A 22,486-nucleotide genomic window follows, 5' to 3' on the forward strand; every position below is an offset into this window, starting at 1 on the left:
GTGATATTCAACCACTGTAGATGTGGAAAGAGCACAGCAGCAACACAAAAACGCCCAAGGGGAATTTTTGCATCCAAACTTTTTTCCGTTTAGATGAGACATAGTCAAAATATATTGTAGAGAGGAAGCAGTAGAAATAAATTGTGGAGAGGATGCAGCAACAAAAATGAAAGTACCTGACTGCACAAAGTAGTTTCTGTTGCTGTGGTTAGTTCCTTCCTTTGGTGGTGTTTCTCGGCTTGGATGACGACTGACATCTAATCTCTGAAGTCCAACTCTAATAGGCTGCTCGCTGTTGCAAGCAATTAACAAATACAAGAACGAGTCCATCAGCGGAGGAGGTAAGAAACCAGCCAGCTGCTGGCCTACTAACAACTTTAAGCCAATTTTACTTTGAGCACATTAGTCTATAAACTGTTTATTCCAAGTGAAAAGAATTCACATATTTTTCATTAGTTTGCAAAGAACATAAATATTATCTCACCGTGACAATGACTGCTAGAGGTTGGTTCCAGATGAACATGTAATGGACTAAAGATAATAGACTTTCAACAGTTGTTGGCCATTACAGGCTCATTGGCCCACGATGTCATGAAATAAACTTTCTGGTAATGTGGTCTTACATTTCTTTATTTTTTTTAAACAAATCAATAAACCCTCCAAGGCTGTCAGGAAACTTTGACTTATACAGATGGTCCTGACAGCAGCATGAAGGAGGCGATGTCAGGTGCCAAAACATTTCTGGCCCCTTTTAGAACCAAAGATTCTGTGTCAGAAAAAGTTTATCCTTCATTTCCAAAAGCATGAAGAGTTTCCAGTGAAGTACATAGATATGATGACATCTTTTAAGATAAGTTTGCTTACTCTGTAATATTAATGTCTAAAAGGAATAAAAACAAATCAGTCTTAGGAAATAATTTTATGTAATTGTACGTGTTTCAATCCCTAGGTTGACAAGTGTTATATATATATATATATATATATGTATTTCTTTACATGTTTGATTTGAACTTTTCAACATGTGTAAAGGATTTTCTTTACACATGCTGTTGAAAACAAACAATACGGAAGTCCTTGCGATGTGAGTGAAGAGACAAATTATGATATATGACATTATTGACATTTTCTGGCAATATTTAAAAACCTTTATTAGGTGTCTAAATGTGAAAATTAAAATAAAGCTGCATATAAACACATCTCAGCAATTATTTAAATTTTTCTGGTTTCTTTCAACTGTTTTCTTTCTTTATTTGTCCTTTATTTTACCAGGAAGGTCCCATTTAGATACAATACTGTATATCTTCTTCCAGGGTGTCCTGGTCAAGCTTCACCTCAGGATATTTGATTAATCATTAAAGACAAGTTAGAAATGTATTAGACAATCTGACAACCTTCAGTTTCTCATCTCACAGAAGGAACCAAATCTTAAATTCAGTCCAGTGATGGAGATGGGGTAAAGAAGCAGAGAAGTTCGAGGTCTTACATATATTTGAAAGAAAAATTTAAGAATCTGTTGATGATGTTATGAAAGTGATATTCTTAATCTAATTATTTTGAAGTGGCTTTCTGTGTCTTTTTATGTTGTTTTTGTTTACATGAAAAAGCTTTGCAACACAATGTTTTGATATCTTTGAAATTATGCCTCATAATAAAAAAATATTTAAAACAATAGAATAAATTATATTGGGACATACCCATCACCTCAAAATGAAATCTTCTCAACTCCTGTGCGTACACATACTGTACAGTTAATTTAAAAAAAATATTTATCATTACTCATATAGCTTTATAGTTAAATATACAGTACACTCTAATTGTCAAAGTATTGGAACAGGTGCATGACAAACTGCATTTTCTTTCCTTTTTAATTGATTATTTGTAACTATGAGGTTGCAACAACTGGCGGTCATACAGAGAATCTAAAACATTGCAAGAGCAGTAGCATATGGGAGCACTTAGAATCAATCAAGACACAACTCAGTTAAGGTGTTTCAAGGATGTTTTATTATCACCATTTTTTAGGATGTCTAAACAGCCTGCTTTCCCCCGTACATCCTTCCAGTTGCTTTGCATTTTGGGTATGACCTTGGCGGCATCCGGCTTCCCTCAGCAGCCTCGAATACCTCTCAGGTGGTTACTCACTACTCACTATAGCCATTATTGGTACATTAGTTCTGAGTAATTAAATGCTGAACTTATAGACCAAAGAGCTAACCAATATGTCAGTATACCTCATGTCAGTATAGGAACATTAGTCCTATTCCTTTCTTTTTCTCTGTTCTACTTATTTATATATATTTTTTAAAGTAATCTAATTGGACACATGGTATATGGATTACACCATGTTACATACTTTAGAATTTTACAGTAATACAATTAAATTGCTCTCTTTGCTGCACTTCCCCAGTTTCCCAAATAATCAGTAAGTGTCCTCTTATCCAATTCCAGAAGTACTGATGCTTCAGAAGAACCTAAACATCATGACTGGGACCTCCTCTTCCCTTCCTCCTCTCTCCGTGATTGGAGCATTCAAATGATGTCAGTGCCCAGCCTCAAAGCAGCATCCGACAGCAAGGCGTGGCTCTTTGCCCCAGAGAGGGCAGACACAGGGTAATTGTTAATGAGGGGAAACACTACTACTAAGTTACAATCAAATACGACTAATTAATACTTAACATTAATGAAATGTGGATGTTGTATCCATTGATATAAATGTTTAATAACTTGTCTCATATCAGTACATACACTGATCAGATTGGTGTTTTCAGAAGTTAATTCTGAACCATGAGTAATGTGTAAATATTTTGTAGTTTAAATTATTTTCACAGGCTTCACAGGCTTGACGATGTCAAAAATTGACTGACCAGCAAAAACATTAAAATCAGTTATTGTTTCAATGTGTGGCTTATTGTGTAAAACTCACTTTAAAAACAGTAGGCTTACATGCAAGAATTTATAGGAATGGCTACATATCTTCTGACAGACGGCTCTTCTGTTTGTAGAGCCGTCTGCCAACTCCAACATCTATCAGTTACTAAACCCTAATTTCGTATCCTCTGTCATAGGATATTTTTATTTTAAGTTCAGCATCTTTAGAAAATACCCATATTCAATGTCTTAAAGAGATGATACTCAGGCTTTGACCAAAGGTAGAAAAAGAAAATCAACTGATGTCCAGCACTTATCTCATGCCAACTAATTCAAATGTCGTCAATCTGACACTAAAACAATTTTACTTTATCTGTGTAGGCCTTGCTATCTCCTGACGCTAGCTATCCCAGCAGCTAAACAGTCCCAAAGAAACTCCACGACAAGCTGCTGACTTTTATGAAGTTTACTTAAGAATTAGTCAAACTGCAAAACAATACAGAAAACAGACATGAGCATTTTACACGAACAATAAACAAAGCAGTTAACAGTGCATACATACCTATAGTGCATATAGCAACCCATGCTGGCATATTGCTACCTGCAACAGAGCTCAATATAAAAGTCATGCTAGTCTAACCTTTTAGCTGCCGACCGATTATATCAAAAAACAGTCTCTTACACAAGCACAAAACAACATCTGGGGTAAGTCAACACACATTGCATAAAGCTGCTAATTACAGACATTGCCTTGGCATGAAGGAACATTACGGATTACAACACGGACCGACCAGACCCACTGGTAGAATGAGTGCAAGAAAAGCCGAAAAACAATATTTAGCAAATGCCACTAGAGGGCACTATTGCGCAACATATAAGGTTTGCATCAATAACAGTGCAGAGCATTACATTATCCAATACTCCACAGCAACAACAAGTTTCCTTCAGTCTCCTACTGAATGAGGTTTCAGCTCGTTAGCTTGCTCACCACAAAACTTGCCTGCATAAGATTGTCTCTGTCAGAATGCGGCCTTGTGGAAGCTGCACCACACTTTGCTGAAGTATTAACTTGATCCAACAGCATTTGTCCTTGCAACTCATCCAGTTTAGCTGCATTCTTCAGCTGTAATGATGCTCGGGATAGCCCATTTTCATCACATTGAACACATCCCTGCCCTCTGGTTTTGCCACTCTACCATAAAGGCCGATTGATGCAGTGCTGCTGAGATTGTCCTTCTTACTAGGTTCTGTCATCTCTGCAGAGGACTCCTGAATCTCCATAAGACTAAGCCAATGGGTTCTTGGTCACCTTTCGACCAAGGCCCGGTTTCAGTTTTGATTGACAGCCAACTTAGGAAGGGCTCTGGTTCCAAAAATTTCCAAATTATTGAGGCCATTGTGCTCCTGGGAACGCTCAAATCTCTGGAAAATGTTTTATAACTTTGCCATTATCCATGCTTCACGACAATTTAATCCCGGTTCCTTGGATGTCAGTTTCTGATGTCAAAATGGCTGCAGTGAAATTGTGGGACCTTAAGAGTGTTCAAATTAGCCACAAGTGGACTCCAATCAAGTAGTAGTCACATCTAAAGGATAATCAAAGCAGAAATGATACAGCAAAAGGTCTGAATACTTGAGTACAGGAGAATTTTTTAATTTCAATTTGCACAATTTTCTAAAAACATGTTTTCATTTGTCATTACTATGCGTTATTGTGTGAATTGAGGGGCAAAAATTGTAATTTTAGCATTTAAAATCCAACAGGAATCTGAATACTTTCTATCGGCAATGTGTCAGTGAAGACCCTGGGTTGTTTTCTTGTTGCTAATCTCATGGTCTTGGTCTGTATATTGCTAGAATGGGAAAGGCGTTGCCTGCTGAATGGTCTTCTCAGCGAGACGGGGTGGTGAAGAGGAACATGGTGGTTGCTGATGACACGGCCTTCAGAGAGAAGAGCAAGCTCCTCACCTCCATGGAGAGACAGAAGTGGCTCAACTCCTACATGCAGAAACTACTGGTGGTTAATTCTTCATGATAATATAGTCTATTAAAAAATATTAAAAAATAAAAACACTCTTTGAACCTTACATTGGGAAATTGCCTTTTAAAAGTGGTTTCACAAATCCTCTGAATTATTGTTCAGTCAACATACCAGACAAGAACGTATGGTACACATTTAAAGTCAGCTGTACCTTCTGCATTCAAATTGCCTAGGTTGAGCGATAAAATTCAACATCTCTGTGTACTTTTATTATACAAAAAAAAGGAAAAGAATAAAAATAAATAAATAAAAAAATCCTTTAAACTCACTTTGGTTTCGTGTTTGTGTGTTTACCAATGCACCACTCCTCTCTGGCAATAGCTTAGGCATATAATAGCTTGAGCTTTACACTTCTGTAGGTGTACAAATTAAATAAATGTGATACATGACTTTAGAGGTATATTTGCCATAATATTTGGACGAGAGGCTAGCCATTTCCAACAAATAACAGCTCCCAAAAGTGAACCCAAAACATCTTGATCGCCCGCTGGTGGATAGCGGAAGTATAGGTTATAAACCCCACCCCCTCAATGGGACAAGCACATGGGACAAAATATAAATAAAGGTACACATAAAATACATTTTTCCCAAAATTGGTTTCTGTTACCCTCATGTACAGCAGGGTACAAGTATTTTGATAGGTTTGGTTAGTTGTTTGCTGCTATAAGAAGTTTTTTCATGATAAAAAACAGACTGATTGGTGCATCAACATGACCTTGTTACTGATTACTACAGCACAGACTTTGGCTCCAGAGGACGTTACCAGCAAAAGATGGCAGCATTTGTATCCTAGATATTTTGGCTTCAGTTAAAATGGGAATAGGTTTCCTCGTTCTTATACATTTAAATATATTATAGAACATGTCTTACACAAAAATGTCAGCAATTTGATTAATAAAATGAAAGTCATGAATTGGACCTCATAGACCCTTATCAAGTGCAGAATGCAAAATGTATTCATTCAATTAAAAAATAAAAGTCTATGGTGGTATCAACACTAGTCCTTCCACTTCACCAACCATTTCCTGCAACTGCATCCTGTTGGCCAGTCTCTGCCTGTCCCTCCTCTCTAGCAGCAGAGCCTCTGTTTGGAGAAGCAGCTGTACAGCCTGAGACACATGGATCTTGTCTGGAGCATTGCCGCTGCCATTGGACCTCTCTGCTGGGTAGATGTGGTCTCTGACCGGCCTCTCAACCTGGAGCATGATTCGGTAGGCCTGGGAGGGGAGACAAAAGAGGGAAGAGGGGCCCAGTCCGCCCTGACACCTCTCTCCTCCTCTGTCCTGAGTATCCCCTCTGCCTCTCCTCTGTCTTTTCTATGACAAAAAATTAAATCATGATTACATTTGTCTTACTGAAGTCACCCAATCTGTAGAGGTGCTCTCAAAAAACCTTCATTGGGGTAAATAAGGGGGTACCACAAGGGTCTGTGGTGGGTTCTTCACAATTTACATCTTCTTAAAGCATTGCATGCATTAGGCTTCTCTTCACTTCAAGCTAAACCAGTGGTTCCAAAACTGGTTTACTAGCAGTGCGGCATGCACTGCTAGTAAAGCATGAACCAGTTTGTAAAAGGAGTGCAAAGTAAGTGACAGCAAATGATGAATCTACACCAAACTTCCAAACTACCAAAACAAAGAAAATATGACGAGGCACTGTCTTGCCCTTGGCTTCACGGGTACAATGGTTTGTGATGAATAGAGACCATAGTGTGTTGTGTGTCTCAAGATATTAGTTTCAGACGAAGCCGAATAAGTTAAAACGCCACTTGGAGACGACAGGCCTGGCTGGTATTTGGAAAGGTGATTTAATTCTTGCATGTTTTGTTTGTTGTGTGCCTATAGGACACATTAGACTTTTAAATGATATTGGATTTTGAAAGCAAAGGATATGGCAGACAGTAGGGCGGGGCGTTAAAACGATAAAGATAATTATCGCAAAATAACATTTCCCTGATAGAAATTTAAGACACGGTCGATATAACTTTGTTAAAACTAATTCCATCCATGTTTTGACAGACAACACGAACAGCTACGTTACACAGAATGCTGCCTTTCTGTGTAACGTGTGGCCAGTTTGATGCGGCTGTTTTGATGTTCGGTTGCTTTCCAAACATCCGGTTTGGAATAACTGCCTCGGATACACTTCGACCTGTTGTAGATGACGGCAAATTAGACTAAGGAGTTGAGCGAGGGTCACCGGTTCCACCCGGTCTATGTTCTAAACTGTACTATCGCTAGCATGGCTGTGTGTGTACATCCTTATATGAATTCCTTTACTCTTGTCCCTCAATATATTTGGTTCCGAGCTAGACAACCAGGGCTCATGCTTCAAGTAAAAATAATATACTGTGGGGGGTTTTTGTTCCCTCTGTGTTCTGTTCGTCTGGTTACATGCATGTTTGTTATGTAGTTTACACAGCAAAATATATATTATATATGAATTACATCTTTCGATATTTAAAAAAAATATATATTTGTGATCCACATTTTCCCTATCTTTATCTTGTTTTTTATATTGCTGGAGCTACAAGAGCTACCAACAAAATCCGTCTTTTGGAGTGCAACCTCTTCACCCTCAGGGTCTGAGAAGGTGGCCAAATGGACTTCAATGTTTAACCACATTCAAATCATCCATGGGCATTAAGACCCCCTCTTAATGACAAAGAAGGGTTAAGTCACCCCAAAGCCTGTTAAAACAGAACCCACATTCAGTAAGTAAAACACAATTTTATTATTACAAACATGATAACAAATTCAAATGAATAATAAATAATTCTGAACATTTTAAGTAAACAAAGATGGAAAACACTAGAAAATGAATGAATGAATGAAATGTTTTACAGATTATGTGGATGATTTGATTAGGATGGTGTTTAAGGACCCAGCATCATTTGTGGAGGAGATGAAAAAAATCCCCATCCCCAAGGATCTGTCATCCCAATATGACAGGCCATCAAAGGACGAAGTGTTTGCTCGCCACATGTCAGGCTTAAGTCAAGGGGCGGTCGGAAGCAAACATACTAGTCAGCTTTATCAGGAAACTCCTGGCGGATCTGGAGGACGACCCTGTTGTGGCGTCCCACAGCACCAACTGCGAGAAAAACAATGAGGCATTATTGCAGTTGCAAATTGTCTCTACAGATATATTTTTGTATATGTGTATATTTCTGGTTTCCTTACATTTGCAAAAGATAAAGATATTTTGAAGGAAATAATTTTTCTCATTTCTTGATTTGTTCTGTGGCTCTGTCATATTAAAAACTGTTTTTACTTTATTTTATGCAGTTGTATCTCATAACATCTATTAATTACAAACTTACTGTTCTTCTGTTCTGCTCCTCAGAGGTCCGTAGTCCATTCTGTAGATGTTGAAGATGTTCTGCAGGGTGTATATGTAGTTTAGGCAATTCGGCTCAAGAGCTGGGTGGTGGGGACCTGATCCATTCCTCTGAGAACCTAATAAGGAAAAAAGTTTAACAAGATCCAATAGAGCAAATAATGATTGAGGCAGCAGCCCTGCATTAGACAAATATTGATCCAAGAAGATGTGTTTCACTGTTAAACAGGTAAATACAAATTTGTTGCTGAATAAAAAATAAATCTGCTCAACTTTTAGTTCAATTGATTTAGTCACTAATCAAAACAAACTAGATAACAAGCTATATTTTTTATAAGGATAACTTTATATTTCGCAACATAAGCAACGTTAGTCTGATTTAATAAAAACAGTTGTTCGTCGAGCAATGCTCCTCTCTCTCTGCCTGTCGCCCCCCCCCCCCCCCTCCCGACAGGAGACACGCCACTCATAAAACAGCTTGGTCTGTGCATCTGTTGTTGTTACCAGGTAGTTGGCTGCATTATTTGCTAACAGAGCTACCGGTCGTATTTCTTTGTGGAAGATATTTCTCACTCTGAGTTTCTGATGCAGTTTCCACACGTTTCCCTGACTACGGTAACATGCACTTCAGTCAGTCAAGCCATTTAGAAGAAGTACACAGTAACAATGTGTCTTACCACTCTGAAACGTCCTGCTCCAGTCTCGGTTGAAAGCTTCAGGACTACCGGCTTGTTCTTCCTCTCTGTCGGTGTCAGACTCGGGATTAAACTGGTACGGTTGAAAATTCGCCAATGTTGCTTAGCTTAGCAACTTCTGTGTTTTTAGCTTCTCCGTCAGCCCGGTTCGGAACGAAGAGGCGTGACATTTCGTACACGCCCTGAAAGTGGTTGACCAATCACAACAGTCTGGGCCAACAGGCCAATCAGATGTGACTGTGATTTTCCGTGATTTTCACTGGAGGAATGGACAGCATGAGCAGTTTGTAGCAGTTGCAGCGTTTGTAGCAGTTGCTGCATTTTATATGTGTAATCTCCTGTGTATCTTCAAGACGAGTTGAAGTTCCCATGTGTTTCCTGAAGCAAGACTCCACTTTGACTATGGGGAAAAGTAAAAAATCCATATCACCAGGCGTTGAAACCAAGCAGTAAAAGGCGAACAGCATGTAATCACACATTTTTCATGACTGCAGATTATGTACTTGAATGATTTCTTCCCCTCATATTGTTTCCGACTTGTGAATTTGTAAGGAGGAATATTTTTTTTGGATCATAGTTTCACGTACTGTTTTTTTCTCTACAGGTGATGTCTTTGCTGGGGGAACAGCTGAGGAAGGAATATTCAACAAACCTTTGTATTTTATTCAATATTCTATATTTATGCAATGAGAAAACACTTTAAAAAATACACTTTATTGCAGGGCAAATACTGAGGTTGCATAAATATTAAAATATAACTTTGAAATAAATAAATGAAATGACATGCAAAAAATGTAATTGCCAAAGGGGGGTCCTGCAAGAAAAGTGTGGGAACCACTGAGCTAATCCATGATTACAATCTGCCCTTGATGTTCTTCACACATCTCTGTATAATCTCAAACTTGTAATGAATAATGGCAAAGAAACATTGCCACCACAAACACCATTACACAAAAGAGCTAAGAGGATCTGCCCCTCTCAACCCATCTGCCAAGTTTCATGAGATTCTAAGCATCCCAAGTCACTCAAACACACATTCGTATTTAATGACGAACAATGTGTTGCCATGGCAACACTGTTTAACACATGGTCAAAAGTTTCATAATATAACATTATCAACATCTCACATCTTAGCAGACCAAATCTGAGGTGAATCTGGTGAACCTGCATGGCAGAGGGCGTAGAAGTACAAAACCTTTAACTTGCTGTTGGCAGTAGGTGGCACTATAACCATGGTTCAATATTGACATGCAAATGTGTAGAGGGTGTGACTGTTATCATGACTGAGAAATTTGATAAAGATATGACCACATATGGCCAAGTTATAACAGTCTGATGATTCATGGCGGCACATCGAACTTTGCTGCCACACCACGGGGAAGGCGTCAGACGAAGGGTCACAGATTTCTATACATCACATCATCAAAGTGTTTTAGCTTTTCTGATTTTTTTCCATTTTGAGGTGGATCTGGTCAACCTGGAAGGAAGAGGACATGAAACTATAGAACATGTCACTTCCTGTTCCCAGGAAGTTGTGGCGTTCTGTCAATATTGGCATGTAGATGAGGGCGGGGCTGTTATCGTGCTTGAGAAGTTTGGGTCAAAACGGACCACGTACCTTCGATTACGAGCAACTTCCTGTTTCCTGGCAAATGATCAAAATTCGCCACGCGGTCATGGCAAGGGCCTCTGACGAAAAGTCAGAATTTTGATAAGTTCTTTAGAATCAAAATGGCCGACTCCCTGTTGAGATTATGATAGGCCTCCAATCAAGTTTTTGGTGTGTTTGGACATGATAAATGTGCGTGCCAAATTTCATCAATGTAGTAGGAACCTGAACAAGGGGCTCAATTTTAGCTAATTTGTAGGTGGCACACATTTCCAGCAAGTCTGCAAATTTTGGTGATTTCAGTGAAAAATGAGCTCAATTGGGAAGTAGTATAATAATAAGAAGAAGATAAAGAACAAACAAAGCAAATACAAGAGGTCCGTTTTGACCCAAACTTCGCCAGCCTCCTGCTGGTCGGCGCGCTGGCCCTAATAATAAGAAGAAACGATACAAATACAAGACGGGCCTTCGCCAGCCTCCTACTGGTCGGCGCTCGGGCCCTAACTAAGGAGGACATTTCCAGAAAACTTATGCCCTGACAGGGAGCTGTCAGAGATCAAAGATTACTTATTAACTTGTATTAATTTTATATCTTTTTATTATTATAATTTTATATTAAAGGCTGAGCGCTGACCAGCAGGAGGCTTGCAAAGGCCCTATTGTATTTGTAAGGATTATTAGGGCCCGAACGTGACCAACAGGAAGCTGGTGAAGGCCCTCTTTTACTTCTAAGGATTATTAGGGCCCAGGCGCCGCCCAGCAGGAGGCTGGCCAAGGCCCTCTTGTATTTTCTTTGTTTCTTATTAGGGGCCGAGCAGTGCCGGCCCTGGTAATGTTGGCGCCCTAGGCGAGATTTTTGACCGGCCACCCCCAAGGTGTTTACAGTACATGAAAACCCCCCACCCCCACCCCATTATTTGTCCAACACTAATCACCACTTATTTAAATGAAACATTGTACAACATCTAAGGTGTGCAATAAATAAAAAAACAAAATTAAAATATTAATGAGGTATTAATTACGCATAACAAATAATTCACAAAACTTTTTAGAACTGTTAAGAACAATTTCATTCTTTCTCGACTCATTTTGCAGCTGCAACTCAAAGCTAGACCTGGACAGTCTTGGATGATGCATAATAACGTGCATGCATTGGTTACCTGCATCAAAATCTTGACAGTGTTTATCATGTTCTCAGCTCATGACTGACAGTTCATGACAGGGGCGCAGTTTGTCTGTTTTTGCAATTAACGCTATTGACCATATGTCATAGCGCCACCTGTTGGAAACAGGAAGTATACTGCTTCCAGCTCTCTACATCACAAACACAACATCTGTGATACCGGCATCTGTCTTTTGCCATAATCATTAAGGGAATATAATGTATTTAACATATATCTATAATTACATTTATTTTATATTGTATATCTTCAAATGGAGGGGTGACGAGCTATTTTGTCTATTTCAAAACGTTTTACCCACTTTGAAATTACGCATTCACCGAAAGCCCAGCTGTCCAAGTTTTCCACCAGCAATTAAACAAAGCACACTTTTGTGAATCTTTTCGGAGCTGCCTGCAGAAAAACAGTCTCAAAAGTTTACAAGCCGGCGTGTAAACAGATTAATGCGTATCAGGAGATCTGTGCACACGCATTTAACAATCTGTAAGTGAATACAAACAATGTCACATGTTTTTAGACATTTGTACTCACTGGAAGCTGTTGGAAAGCGAACATTATTAGATCTGTAAAGTTACGTGTGGACAGATTGCTTTGTATCTGTGTGTGGCTTTGAACACGCATTTGTTAGTACCCAAAGTTAAGCACAAATCATTGTAAGCATATGTAACTCTTATCTTTCGCTTGTAGATCATGTGATACACATTTGTGACCTTTATGAGACTATTTTCTCTCCATAGGTAACCTGTTCTACACTTTTACGTCCTGTGCCTGGCAGATTCAACAGATCCAACTCAAATTTGGTCAGCTAGCTTATGACACGTTGATGATGTCATGTTAAGAAACTTAGGGCCATGTACGCTGTTGCCATGGTGATGCATTAATCGCCATTAAAATACAAATATGTTTTCGAGGGACTTGGGATGCTTTGAATCTCACAAAGCTTGGCTGCCATGTCGAGAGTGGCGAATCCTTATATCTGAAATGGATTCTTTGTCTAATTGTGTCAAAATGGCTCTATTGCGCCCCCTACAACTAGATTAATGAAATTAAGTTGGCAATTGTATCCTGTCAGGACATACAAAAAAGCCTCTGGAAGCCATGACCTTTGACCAACAGGAAGTCAGCTGTTTTGAATTAAAGGTGCACATTTGGGATATTTGGCATTTTCTGACATCATACTTTTAACGAACTCCTCCTAGAGGATTAATCATAGTGACTCCATATTTGGTTAGTGTCTTCTCAAAAGTATTGGATTCACTGGAACAACATGGACGTGGCCTCGCCACAAAGTTGGTTGATCCTCCATGATAGATGTTCCTCTGCCTTGCTTTTTCCTCTGCATAATCATCCTCATGTTTGGTCATAAACAAATGGTCATGTTGTCCTATTTGCGCCGCTTTGACCGTGACACAACCTGTCGTTGCGCATAGGTACTCGGGCCCATCCAACCTTTGCTTGCAGCTTAAATTACGGCCAACCAGCAGGAGGCTGGCGAAGGCCCTCTTGTATTTACTTTGTTTCTTATTCTCATTATTAGGGCCCGAGCGCCGACCAGCAAGATGCTGGCAAGGGCCCTCTTGTTTTAGCAAGGATTATTAGGGCCCGAGTGCCAACCAGCAAGAGGCTGGCTAAGGCCCTTTTCTTTTGCAAAGGATTATAAGGGCCCAAGCGCCGACCAGAAGGAGGCTGGCGAAGGCCCTTTTGTTTTTGCTCCGTTTGTTATTAGGGCCGGAGCGCCTACCAGCAAGGGCTGGCAAAGGCCCTCTTGTTTTTGAAGGTTTATTAGGGTTAAAACCATTTTCACACATTATATCTTAACGAACGCCTCCTACAGATTTCAAATGAGCAGCTTCAAATTTGCTGTGTCACCTTAAGACCTATGAGATAAAAAATTATCAAAATCCTGACTTTTCGTCAGAGGCCCTTGCCGTGACAGTGTGGCAAAGTTTGATCATTCGCCATGAAAAAGCAAGTTGCACGTAATCGAAGGTACATGATCCGATCTGACCCACACTCCTCCAGCATGATAACAGCCCTGCCCTCAACACATCTGCATGTTAATATTGACCGAACGCCATAGCACAGGAAGTGACATGTTTTATACGTTTATGTCCTCTGCCTTGCAGCTTGACCAGATCCACCTCAAAATTGCTCAGAAAAGACGTTGATGATGTCATGTAGACAAATCTGTGACACGGGATGTGAAATCAGCAACACATCCAGACTTCCAAAACGTAAGCGAGGGCCTGATTGACACGGAGTTTGAACAACTGCAGACAACATGCTCTAGTACATTAGTAAATGTATTTACAGTAGTAAATACTATTTTACTTTAATGCTGCTGTTACTTTTTAAAGTAGCGTAATAATTTCCTAAATGTCGATGCAGAGATGTGTTCACATGAACGAGGCATGTTAACAGCGATAGAAGCGGATCGTAGTCGTCGGAGCAGAAGAACTGGAGAAGGCACCCGCATCATTTGAGTCTCGTATTTAGGAGCATTGTGGCTTTTCTGTAAAATACACAGATGATGGTGGTGATCCGCATGGTGGAAAAGCAATGACTGTAAATACTCCTGTCGGGAATGGAGTGGTGTGTGTGTGAGAGAGAGAGAGAGAGAGAGTGGGGAGCATGTTTTTGTGGGGGTGGGGGCTAGTTTTTTTGCATATTTTATTATTTAGTAACAACAACAACGCATTTGGTCCTTTGGGAAATTATGTATGTGTTGATTTACACACTGAGCAGGTAAGTGAAATCAGATCACAAGTGATCACTGAAGATGCATGTGGAGGCACATTCTGCTGCCAGGTAAGAACAGACGTACTGAGAGCTGTCCACTTGTGATCTGATCACTCAGGTCAGATGACACTGCCAGGTGAAAACAGGGTCTAGGTGACCTCAGCTGGGCAACTCCCTTCTTGTGGAGGGACTGCTCGGTACTTACCACCTGGGAATCTCCCTAGAGGACGAGCTTTGGGGTGGAGCTGTAACCCCTTTGGAGGACGCAAGTTGGAAACTCCCTTTTTATCGGAGCCTAACTCTTGGACAGACTTGAACGATTCCTAATTGGTTTGTGTCAAACTAGCCTCGGCTGTACTTGGTGAAACTGACCAGAAACCCACTGAGTGGGAGTGGACGGTTGGAAAGCTTGACAGAAATTGGCGAACGGGTGGATATAGTATCTTCGAACTTCTTTTCAGGCCAACTCTGTCTGGGTGAACCGACTGTCTGCTCTTAATCGTGGAGTTATTCTGTGCCGTATTGAGTTATCAGTAGCAAAAACGTTTGGTTTTGTATAAGATTGTTGGAGACTGACTGTGACTATTAGATTTTGCCACAGGTTGCTTGCTCGTAAATAATCCCAAAAAAACCCAAAGCTTTAGAAAATATAAATTAATTTCAACAAAAATTTAGAAAACTAAATTAATAACAGTTCAGAGAGAACATGGTTTTCCAATTGAACTTGATTTCTTCAAAGCGAAGTCACAAATCTAAAAGGAGAAAGAGAACTGAATAACAACATTTGAGAGATGACATTGTTTTCCCTTTTTATTTTATTTCTTTAATTATTCATTTAACTATGAGTTTAATTCCTTAATTTTCATTTATTTTGATATTGAATGTTAGACATTGTAAAACTTCTGTGATGAAATAAAAATCACGTAAGCTTTTAGAAAAGGTTTCCTTATTCTCCGTGATTGTACACTCAGCACACCACGTCTCCCCTGGGTAAGTCTTCAGCGCACCCACGCAAGGCAAAGTTTCTGATAACACACAGCTCATAATGGTTAGAGAGGCTGAATGGGGATTTCCCCTGAGCAGACCAGGTGGTCTAGCTCAGTGAGGCCCTTATAGATTTAGAGTCAGGTGGAATAAATCCGTTATCAGTTTCTTTAGACAGAGGTTTTCTAAGGAACTGAGACTTTTTATTTTTAGCAATATCGCACCGGAGGCATCCAACAAAAGTGACCGACCAGAGAATAGGTCCCTGCCCCAGAGAATAAGGGTATAGGGCAGTAACTCTAACAGGGTCAAGGATGTTTTCCTTTGAAGGTTTAGTACAAATAGTAGGGGTCAGTGGGTATATCATATAGTCATCCACTGTCTTCTTCCCACTTCTACGCTAGAGCGCAGGGGACCTATGGTGGTAACTCAGGCAAGGACTTTAGAGAACTAACCCCGGAAAAATTAAAAACTTAGTGGAATAATATTCACAGTTAGTATTATTGTTCTTTGATCATTTTTCCTGTTTACTCGTTCAGGGCTAAGTGCCTGTTAGCATACGTTCTTAGATCTGAGAGTGCCACAGGCAGCAGATTAATGAACATGCCATCACCAGCGGGGAGTTCTCAGTTTTGACATATCTGAGGTCGACCCTTTCTTGTCTAGAGAAAGGAGTTCCTGAATTAGGAAAAAGGGCTCTGGTGTTGAAACGACAGTTGCAGCTGCGGTGGAGGCCTTTAATCCACCAGGTGCATACACACGTTTTCTCATTATCTCTCAACAATACACATTTTGTAAAATTCTGCAAATATTTCCTCACCGTCCGTTAGCCGTGCAATTTTTCTCATCCTGTGCAATATATTTATGTAAGTTGTGTATGAATAGATGTCTCTACATATTTATTCTTATTCCTTTTTTTTACTGCACATCCTTACAACATCTTGTACTTGTCAATGTCACCCTTCAAAGTTTAAAAACTCAGCGCAGTGTTACGAGTTAAACAGGAGCTGCCAGCTAGTGAGGTAACAGCAGTTACCGACGGAGGAGACGAACCTTCGTTGCCTCCGTCATCGCGCAAATTAGCGCGTTCACCCGGTTGTGACATCCAAGGAGGTGAAGCCGATTTTTACCTGGGTCTATTTTTTTTTTATGTATGTAAAAGCACTACACTTTAATTAGCACCAACAATGAAACATTATAATGAAGCATGAATCATTATAGATGCATGAATATGCACTTCACTTTACACATACAATGAGGATTTATGATACTGCATAGAGCATTATAGCGTACTATGAGTCCTTACTACAGTGGATTGTTGAGATGTGTAGATGTAGTCATAATGTAAAATAAACCCATCAGTCAACCTCCCGTTTATGACTAGTCAAAAGCACCCATAAGACACTTGAATTTATAATTCATTATAAGCAACATCTATAATGTATTTTTACTGTTGATATAGTGCATCAGCATGCATTATGTGTGTTTAAGAGGACAGTTATAGAACATTATGAATGCCTTATAATGCACTACGGATGTTGTCATAATGGACTATAGATATGGGCTTCATAGAAAGTGTTTCCAAAAATTGTAATCTGAGTAAATTTGCCTCAGACAGTGGAATAGAAGTATAACTGCATTACATGGAAAATACTTATGGAAAAGTAAAAGTACCTTGAATTTTTTGTTGAATATTAGATATGGAATTATATCATCAAAGTGAAATGAAATAAACCATACATTAATAAACCGTTGTCAATTTATATTATAAAGATTAACCAGTTTTTAGTCATGGATATATGTAATACTAATCAAGTCAGTTGGTGGTGATAATGCGACTCGCCAGTGAAACAGGAAGAAGTAGACCAGACCGTCTCATTTCAGTGAGGAAATACTTTACCAAAGTCAGCAGTGTAACCCACTAAGCTTTACCAGTTGGAGAAAATCTGTAGAAATTTTGTGATGGAGCCATGTCAACATGGAGCAGAAAAATTATGGTGAATCCCAAAGAAGTGCTTGTGGGTATATGATCCAAGGTATAAATTTGTGATCTTAGACGTGTTGGTACTGTAGGTGGTCTTTGTACAGCTACCGGACCCAGAGGAAATATTCTCTGAAGGAAGGAATGAACGAGTGTCAGCATCAAGCCCCGGGTGCTTTACGCAGCCTCTAAGCAAAAATGACATGCTGGGTACTCTTGGTACTGCAGGGAAAAAATCCCTAAAAGGATTTTTCCCATAGACCGCGATGGTAAAGGAGTCGCCTGTAAAACTGTTGACAGGACACCCCCAGCTGTGAACCCCAGCTGTGAACTTTTATGACTCTTTCTATTGTATATTTTTAAGTCATGGAGTTTTAATCTTGGTAAAACTTTTCCAAAGCTCAGAAAAAGCCCAGAAAAGTCCTATTTCTGTCAGTGGCGTCACAGCCGTGGTGCAAGCTGGATAGGCGCGGTAACGTTGCCTCCCCATAATGAGGATTCTTGCTCAGTTACGGTAAACGTAGTACGAGTATGTGGAAATCAGTCTGGTACTGAAGACTGGATGTCAGGCGGAACAGAATTAAAATACATCTTCGTCAGATGGTTGTGCTCCGCTCGTCAGCTCGTGGCTGCGTCGGGGCTACGAGATGTTTAAAAGACTGAAGCACATGATAAACGAAGAGCAGGTTGTGTTTAAAAGACTGAACAGATGATAAACAAGGAGCAGGTTGTGGTTTTGAGGTGTTGCTCTGAGCTAACAGGCTAAGCTAACAACAACAGGCTGAGCTGCTCAGGCAGCTCGGGTATGTGGTCATTAATCCGCAGATAGTTTGACAGTCCTGGGGCCTATTCGAGGAAGCAGGTTTAGAAAATTTTGAACTTAAACCGTAACTCTGACTTTTCGTTTCCAGAAAAGCAGTTCTGAGTTAGTTAGATCAACTCTGATTATTTTCACACGGAGTTACGCGGGCCCCCCGAGTATAAAAAGCCATCCTCAATGGAGCTCCGATACTACGAGTCACCATGGCAACCGAGGCGAAAAAACCAGGTCCTCTTACGTCACGCTGTTAGAGTTGGAGATACGACTTCGTGCTTATGGAGAAAATGAGATAATTCTGAGAAAGTGGAGCATCACAGCTGTAAGACTGAATAAAATAATAAACTGATTTAAAAATATCTGATATTTTCTCCACAAGATGCTGGTGTAATGGTTAGTGACACTGTCCACTAACCACTGATTCTTGTTGCCCACGTCTGTAAAACGTGCGATGTTATTTAACTATTTTTAATTTAGTTTCAATCCCACGGGCACAAAAATAACTTGGCTGCAGCTGAAAATGAATTATAAGAACATAGTGCAGATAGGTAAGGCATATGGTTTTAATCAGATTCAAAGACTGGTCGGAGCATGTCCGCGACATTATAATGCTCTCATACATGAGATACATACGCTTTCTGGAACGGAAAACCCAGAGTTCCCCTCTTTTCAGGGTTAAAATAATCAGAGTTTTAGCAAAATCTTCTTCCTGGAACAAGCCCCTGCTCTATAATTACGCGATGGAATTCTTTTCACCACCTTGACAAACGACATTTCAAAAACAAAAAAAAGTTACACCCTGAAAACCCACTGTCAGGGATGATGAAACTTCGGTCCGACCTGTTAGTGTTATTGTACTCTTCTTATGTTTTATTTCAAATGTTCTCGCTCATTTCATTCATCTAAATGTTCAGTAACATGCTTTATTATTTTGATTTAATTTTAATAAATAAAGTTCTTGAACTTCTATTGATTGTTTTTTCTTTTTTCAAATCAAATATGTGGGGCATGAATGTTATTTCATGAAAATACGTGGTTCTGCAGTGTTGTGGAAATATTTAAACGTGGAACTGTTTCATAACAGAGTTACCATGCTGCCTTAAATTAATTTACATATGACAATCTGATGTTGTGATATCAAATTAACTATAAACATCCAAAATACCAATTATTATAACTTATTGTTGAATTTAACTTACAAAATGCAAATGCATCTCAAGTTATAAAAGATTTAACAAATTTTTAATCCATTACAAACACAGATCATATTTGCTGTACTTCAGTCCACATACAGTTAGCATACATGTGACATGCTCAACAACTATCTAACTCATCTATTGGCCAAACTACACGTGGCTCTTCACCTTTTTTAATTTTACAATATTAAATACAGTTTGGTCATTGACAGTGACGTTAGGGAAAATAAAGATATTTATAAATATAAGTAAAATCAAAAAGCTGAGGTGGATCAAAGTGGTGAGGCTCTGAAAAGACTTATGAGTGTATCACTGGTTCAAATCAACATTGCATCTGATATGCTGCACTATAAATAAATAAATATAAATTATAAATAAGTACATGGTGAATGAAGTCCTGACAGGTCATGTGACTGTAGGAGGAGACGGTGTTGCACTGAAGAGAAGTCTCTCTCGGAGAACATCCATGGAGTAAGATCTTAAGATACATCATGAACTCAGCTCATGGCTCAGCTCAGCCCTGACTGCAGCAGACAGCTGTGGAGAACCATGACACATATCAGCACTACACGAAATGTCAAACAACAGAGTATATGTTAATACATGATTATATGACAAATTGACACCACACTCATCAGCTCGTCTATTGGACAAACTACATGTGGTGCTTTTTATTTTACAATATAAAATACAGTTTGGTCTTTGACAGTGACTATTGAAAATAAAGATTTGTATAAATATATGTAAAATCAAAAAGCTGAGGAGGATAAAAGTGGTAAGGCTCTGAAAAGACTTATCAGTGTATCACTGGTTCACATCAACATACTGCATCTGATATGCTGCGCTATAAATAAATATACATAAAGTATAAATAAGTACATGGTGAATGAAGTCCTGACAGGTCATGTAACTGTAGAAGGAGACGGTGTCTCTCTAGGAGATCATCCATGGAGTAAGATCTTATGATACATCATGAACTCAGCTCATGGCTCAGCTCAGCCCTGACTGCAGCAGACAGCTGTTGACAACATGTCATACAAATATACTGTTCAATATAAACAGGTAAAGACCTTATTCATAAAGCCCCAGTAATAACTATCCAGCACATTGTAGATATACGTCTCTCTCTCTCTCACACACACACACACACACACAGCATCAGTGTCTCAATGAAAATGACAGAGAGACAGAAGGAAATACGTTTTCCCTGGTTAATATTTAACAAAAATTAACCATGAAATCAACTTTTTTAGCGATTTAATACAAACTTACTTTTCACATGAACTTTGTCGTCGGTCACTGTTGCCGTCTGCATACATCCGTGGTCTCACGTCCAAGGCAAGTCCCGTAGAAATCTGATTAAACATCAGTGAAGTCTACTAGCATTGAATGTAGCATAGCATTCATGAACGCGCAGAGCGAGGATTCAGAACGCAGTTCGCTCTTCCTCAAAACCCAGAGGCACGATGGGTTTTGAGGAAACACACTTTTCAGTTTCCCTGACGCGGAAGTCAGAAAACTTTTTCGGCGCGTGCGCTGGGTGAGCAACTCCTCTTGAAATGAATCCCGCCGCCATCTTGTCTGGGCGACATACCCTATCTAGCTATTATTAGTAAATCTATGGTCAGTATGTGTGTGCATCACACCTGTGCTGTGTGTTGTCTCGATAGAATGTCCTCCAACGTCTCTAGCCCCTGGTTTCTTTGGTGACACACGTCAGGTGTATGTAGAGACTTCTTAACAACAGGATCTGTCAGATGGCAATCCATCACACTGTCCTGCTCAACACACGAACAAACAAACACACACCTTGCATTACACTTCCTGGCACACATGGATGTAACCATATGGGAGGACAATAATGGAGAAACTGTTTACCTGGGTCAGAGCAAATATATCAGTGAATCACTCAATACTGCACTCAATAAAAAAATGTTATTTACACAATTTTCTGTGGTTTCGTTACAGCAGGATCGCTGGCATATCAAGGAATGTGCACCAAATTTTGGTGTGAATTATGGTCCAGAGTAAGGAAAAACTCTTGAATTGTGCTCTGGTTTTCCTGTGTGTTGTGTCTAACTCACCATCCAGGTCCAGAAGATTTTCTCCACCTGTTTCCAGTAAAGATATGCTTCTAGGAGGTCACAGAGCTGCCGCACCCGATCACAGTCCTATAAAACATTCATACATCGGACTTTACAATACACAGTGCAGTTTTTTTAAAGACACCCTAAAGTATACTGTGTAAAGACCGAAAATTCACATTTTGCATTTTATATGATAAAGAAATCAAACAACAATACAGGCTTGCAACTAGTGACAGACAGAACAAATTCACCTTTACTGTAATTAAATCTAAATATTATCAACATAAATTACTGGATGGACAATTCTCTGTAAATGAACTGATCAATATTACTTCAAACAAGTGAGCCTTTTGAGCCCAACTGCACTTTCAAATGAAATGTCCCTGTATACAGCTATTCTTTTGGACATGAAATCATCCAATAATCTAGGAATAAATATACACTTACATTGTTTAGCGCAGTCAAACTTTGATCAGGGGAGGAAGATACAGCTGAGTGGAAGCAGGCAGAAAAAACCTGAGAAGTTAAGAGATCAGTTTGTTCAAGAGATTTTATTTAACCCTTTAAAGCCCAGGCTTTTCCGTTTGGTTTTCATTCATTTATTAAAAAGGTTAATGAGACGTATTGATGGACTTTATCTGCGATGGACAGTGGATATACTATTGTCCTGGAAAGAGTCATACTGATGTTTCTGATTTCATGAATAGGAGCAAGTGGATAGAAATACGGACTGACTGTCTGCCCTGCCATTACAGCCTTAAATGACCAAAAATCAAATATGGGTTGTGACAGTTATTGAGGAAATTCTATCCTCTCTTTAAAAACTATCTGATGAGTTTTCTCATGCACCAAGCAATGTCATCTTAGGTATGGCAGTCTCGGGGTGTCAATAGTCACCGGGAAAAGACGACATTACTCTGACAGAGCTAAATACCGCTTCTTTCTTATG

The 22,486-nt window shown here is 39.4% G+C and overlaps 2 protein-coding genes across 7 annotated transcripts in view; one reads left to right on the forward strand and one right to left on the reverse strand.

Moving 5' to 3' along the window:
* pth2 (parathyroid hormone 2) lies at positions 1-5,177 on the forward strand. Of its 2 annotated transcripts, none has more exons than XM_035610282.1 (4): positions 1-341; positions 2,023-2,130; positions 2,449-2,610; positions 4,726-5,177. In XM_035610282.1, the coding sequence occupies exons 2-4, from the start codon at positions 2,024-2,026 to the stop codon at positions 4,901-4,903; spliced, it is 447 nt and encodes a 148-aa protein (XP_035466175.1). In that variant the 5' UTR covers positions 1-341; position 2,023; the 3' UTR covers positions 4,904-5,177. The 2 variants fall into 2 exon arrangements, with proteins under 2 accessions (XP_035466175.1, XP_035466176.1); XM_035610283.1 differs by having other exon boundaries at positions 2,063-2,130.
* The window catches only part of tedc1 (tubulin epsilon and delta complex 1), a 25,512-nt gene continuing 6,345 nt past the window's right edge, over positions 3,320-22,486 (reverse strand). Inside the window, exons 5-10 of one of the 5 annotated variants that reach the window (XR_007032195.1) lie at positions 21,985-22,053; positions 21,535-21,621; positions 21,097-21,228; positions 8,926-9,343; positions 8,232-8,367; positions 7,176-8,002 (exon numbers count right to left, since the gene is read on the reverse strand). Coding sequence is in view for 3 of the 5 variants with exons in the window: in XM_035610279.1 (XP_035466172.1) it covers positions 5,890-6,225; positions 21,097-21,228; positions 21,535-21,621; positions 21,985-22,053 (624 nt within the window). In the remaining 2 variants the exon portion in view is untranslated. Of the gene's footprint in view, positions 6,226-7,175; positions 8,003-8,231; positions 9,344-19,474; positions 20,469-20,722; positions 20,806-21,096; positions 21,229-21,534; positions 21,622-21,984; positions 22,054-22,486 lie in introns of those variants that run through there. The other 4 variants (XR_007032194.1, XM_035610281.1, XM_035610280.1 and 1 more) reach the window with 4 other exon arrangements.

This window comes from Scophthalmus maximus, chromosome 15, assembly GCF_022379125.1.
Source record: "Scophthalmus maximus strain ysfricsl-2021 chromosome 15, ASM2237912v1, whole genome shotgun sequence".
Lineage (NCBI taxonomy): Eukaryota > Metazoa > Chordata > Actinopteri > Pleuronectiformes > Scophthalmidae > Scophthalmus > Scophthalmus maximus.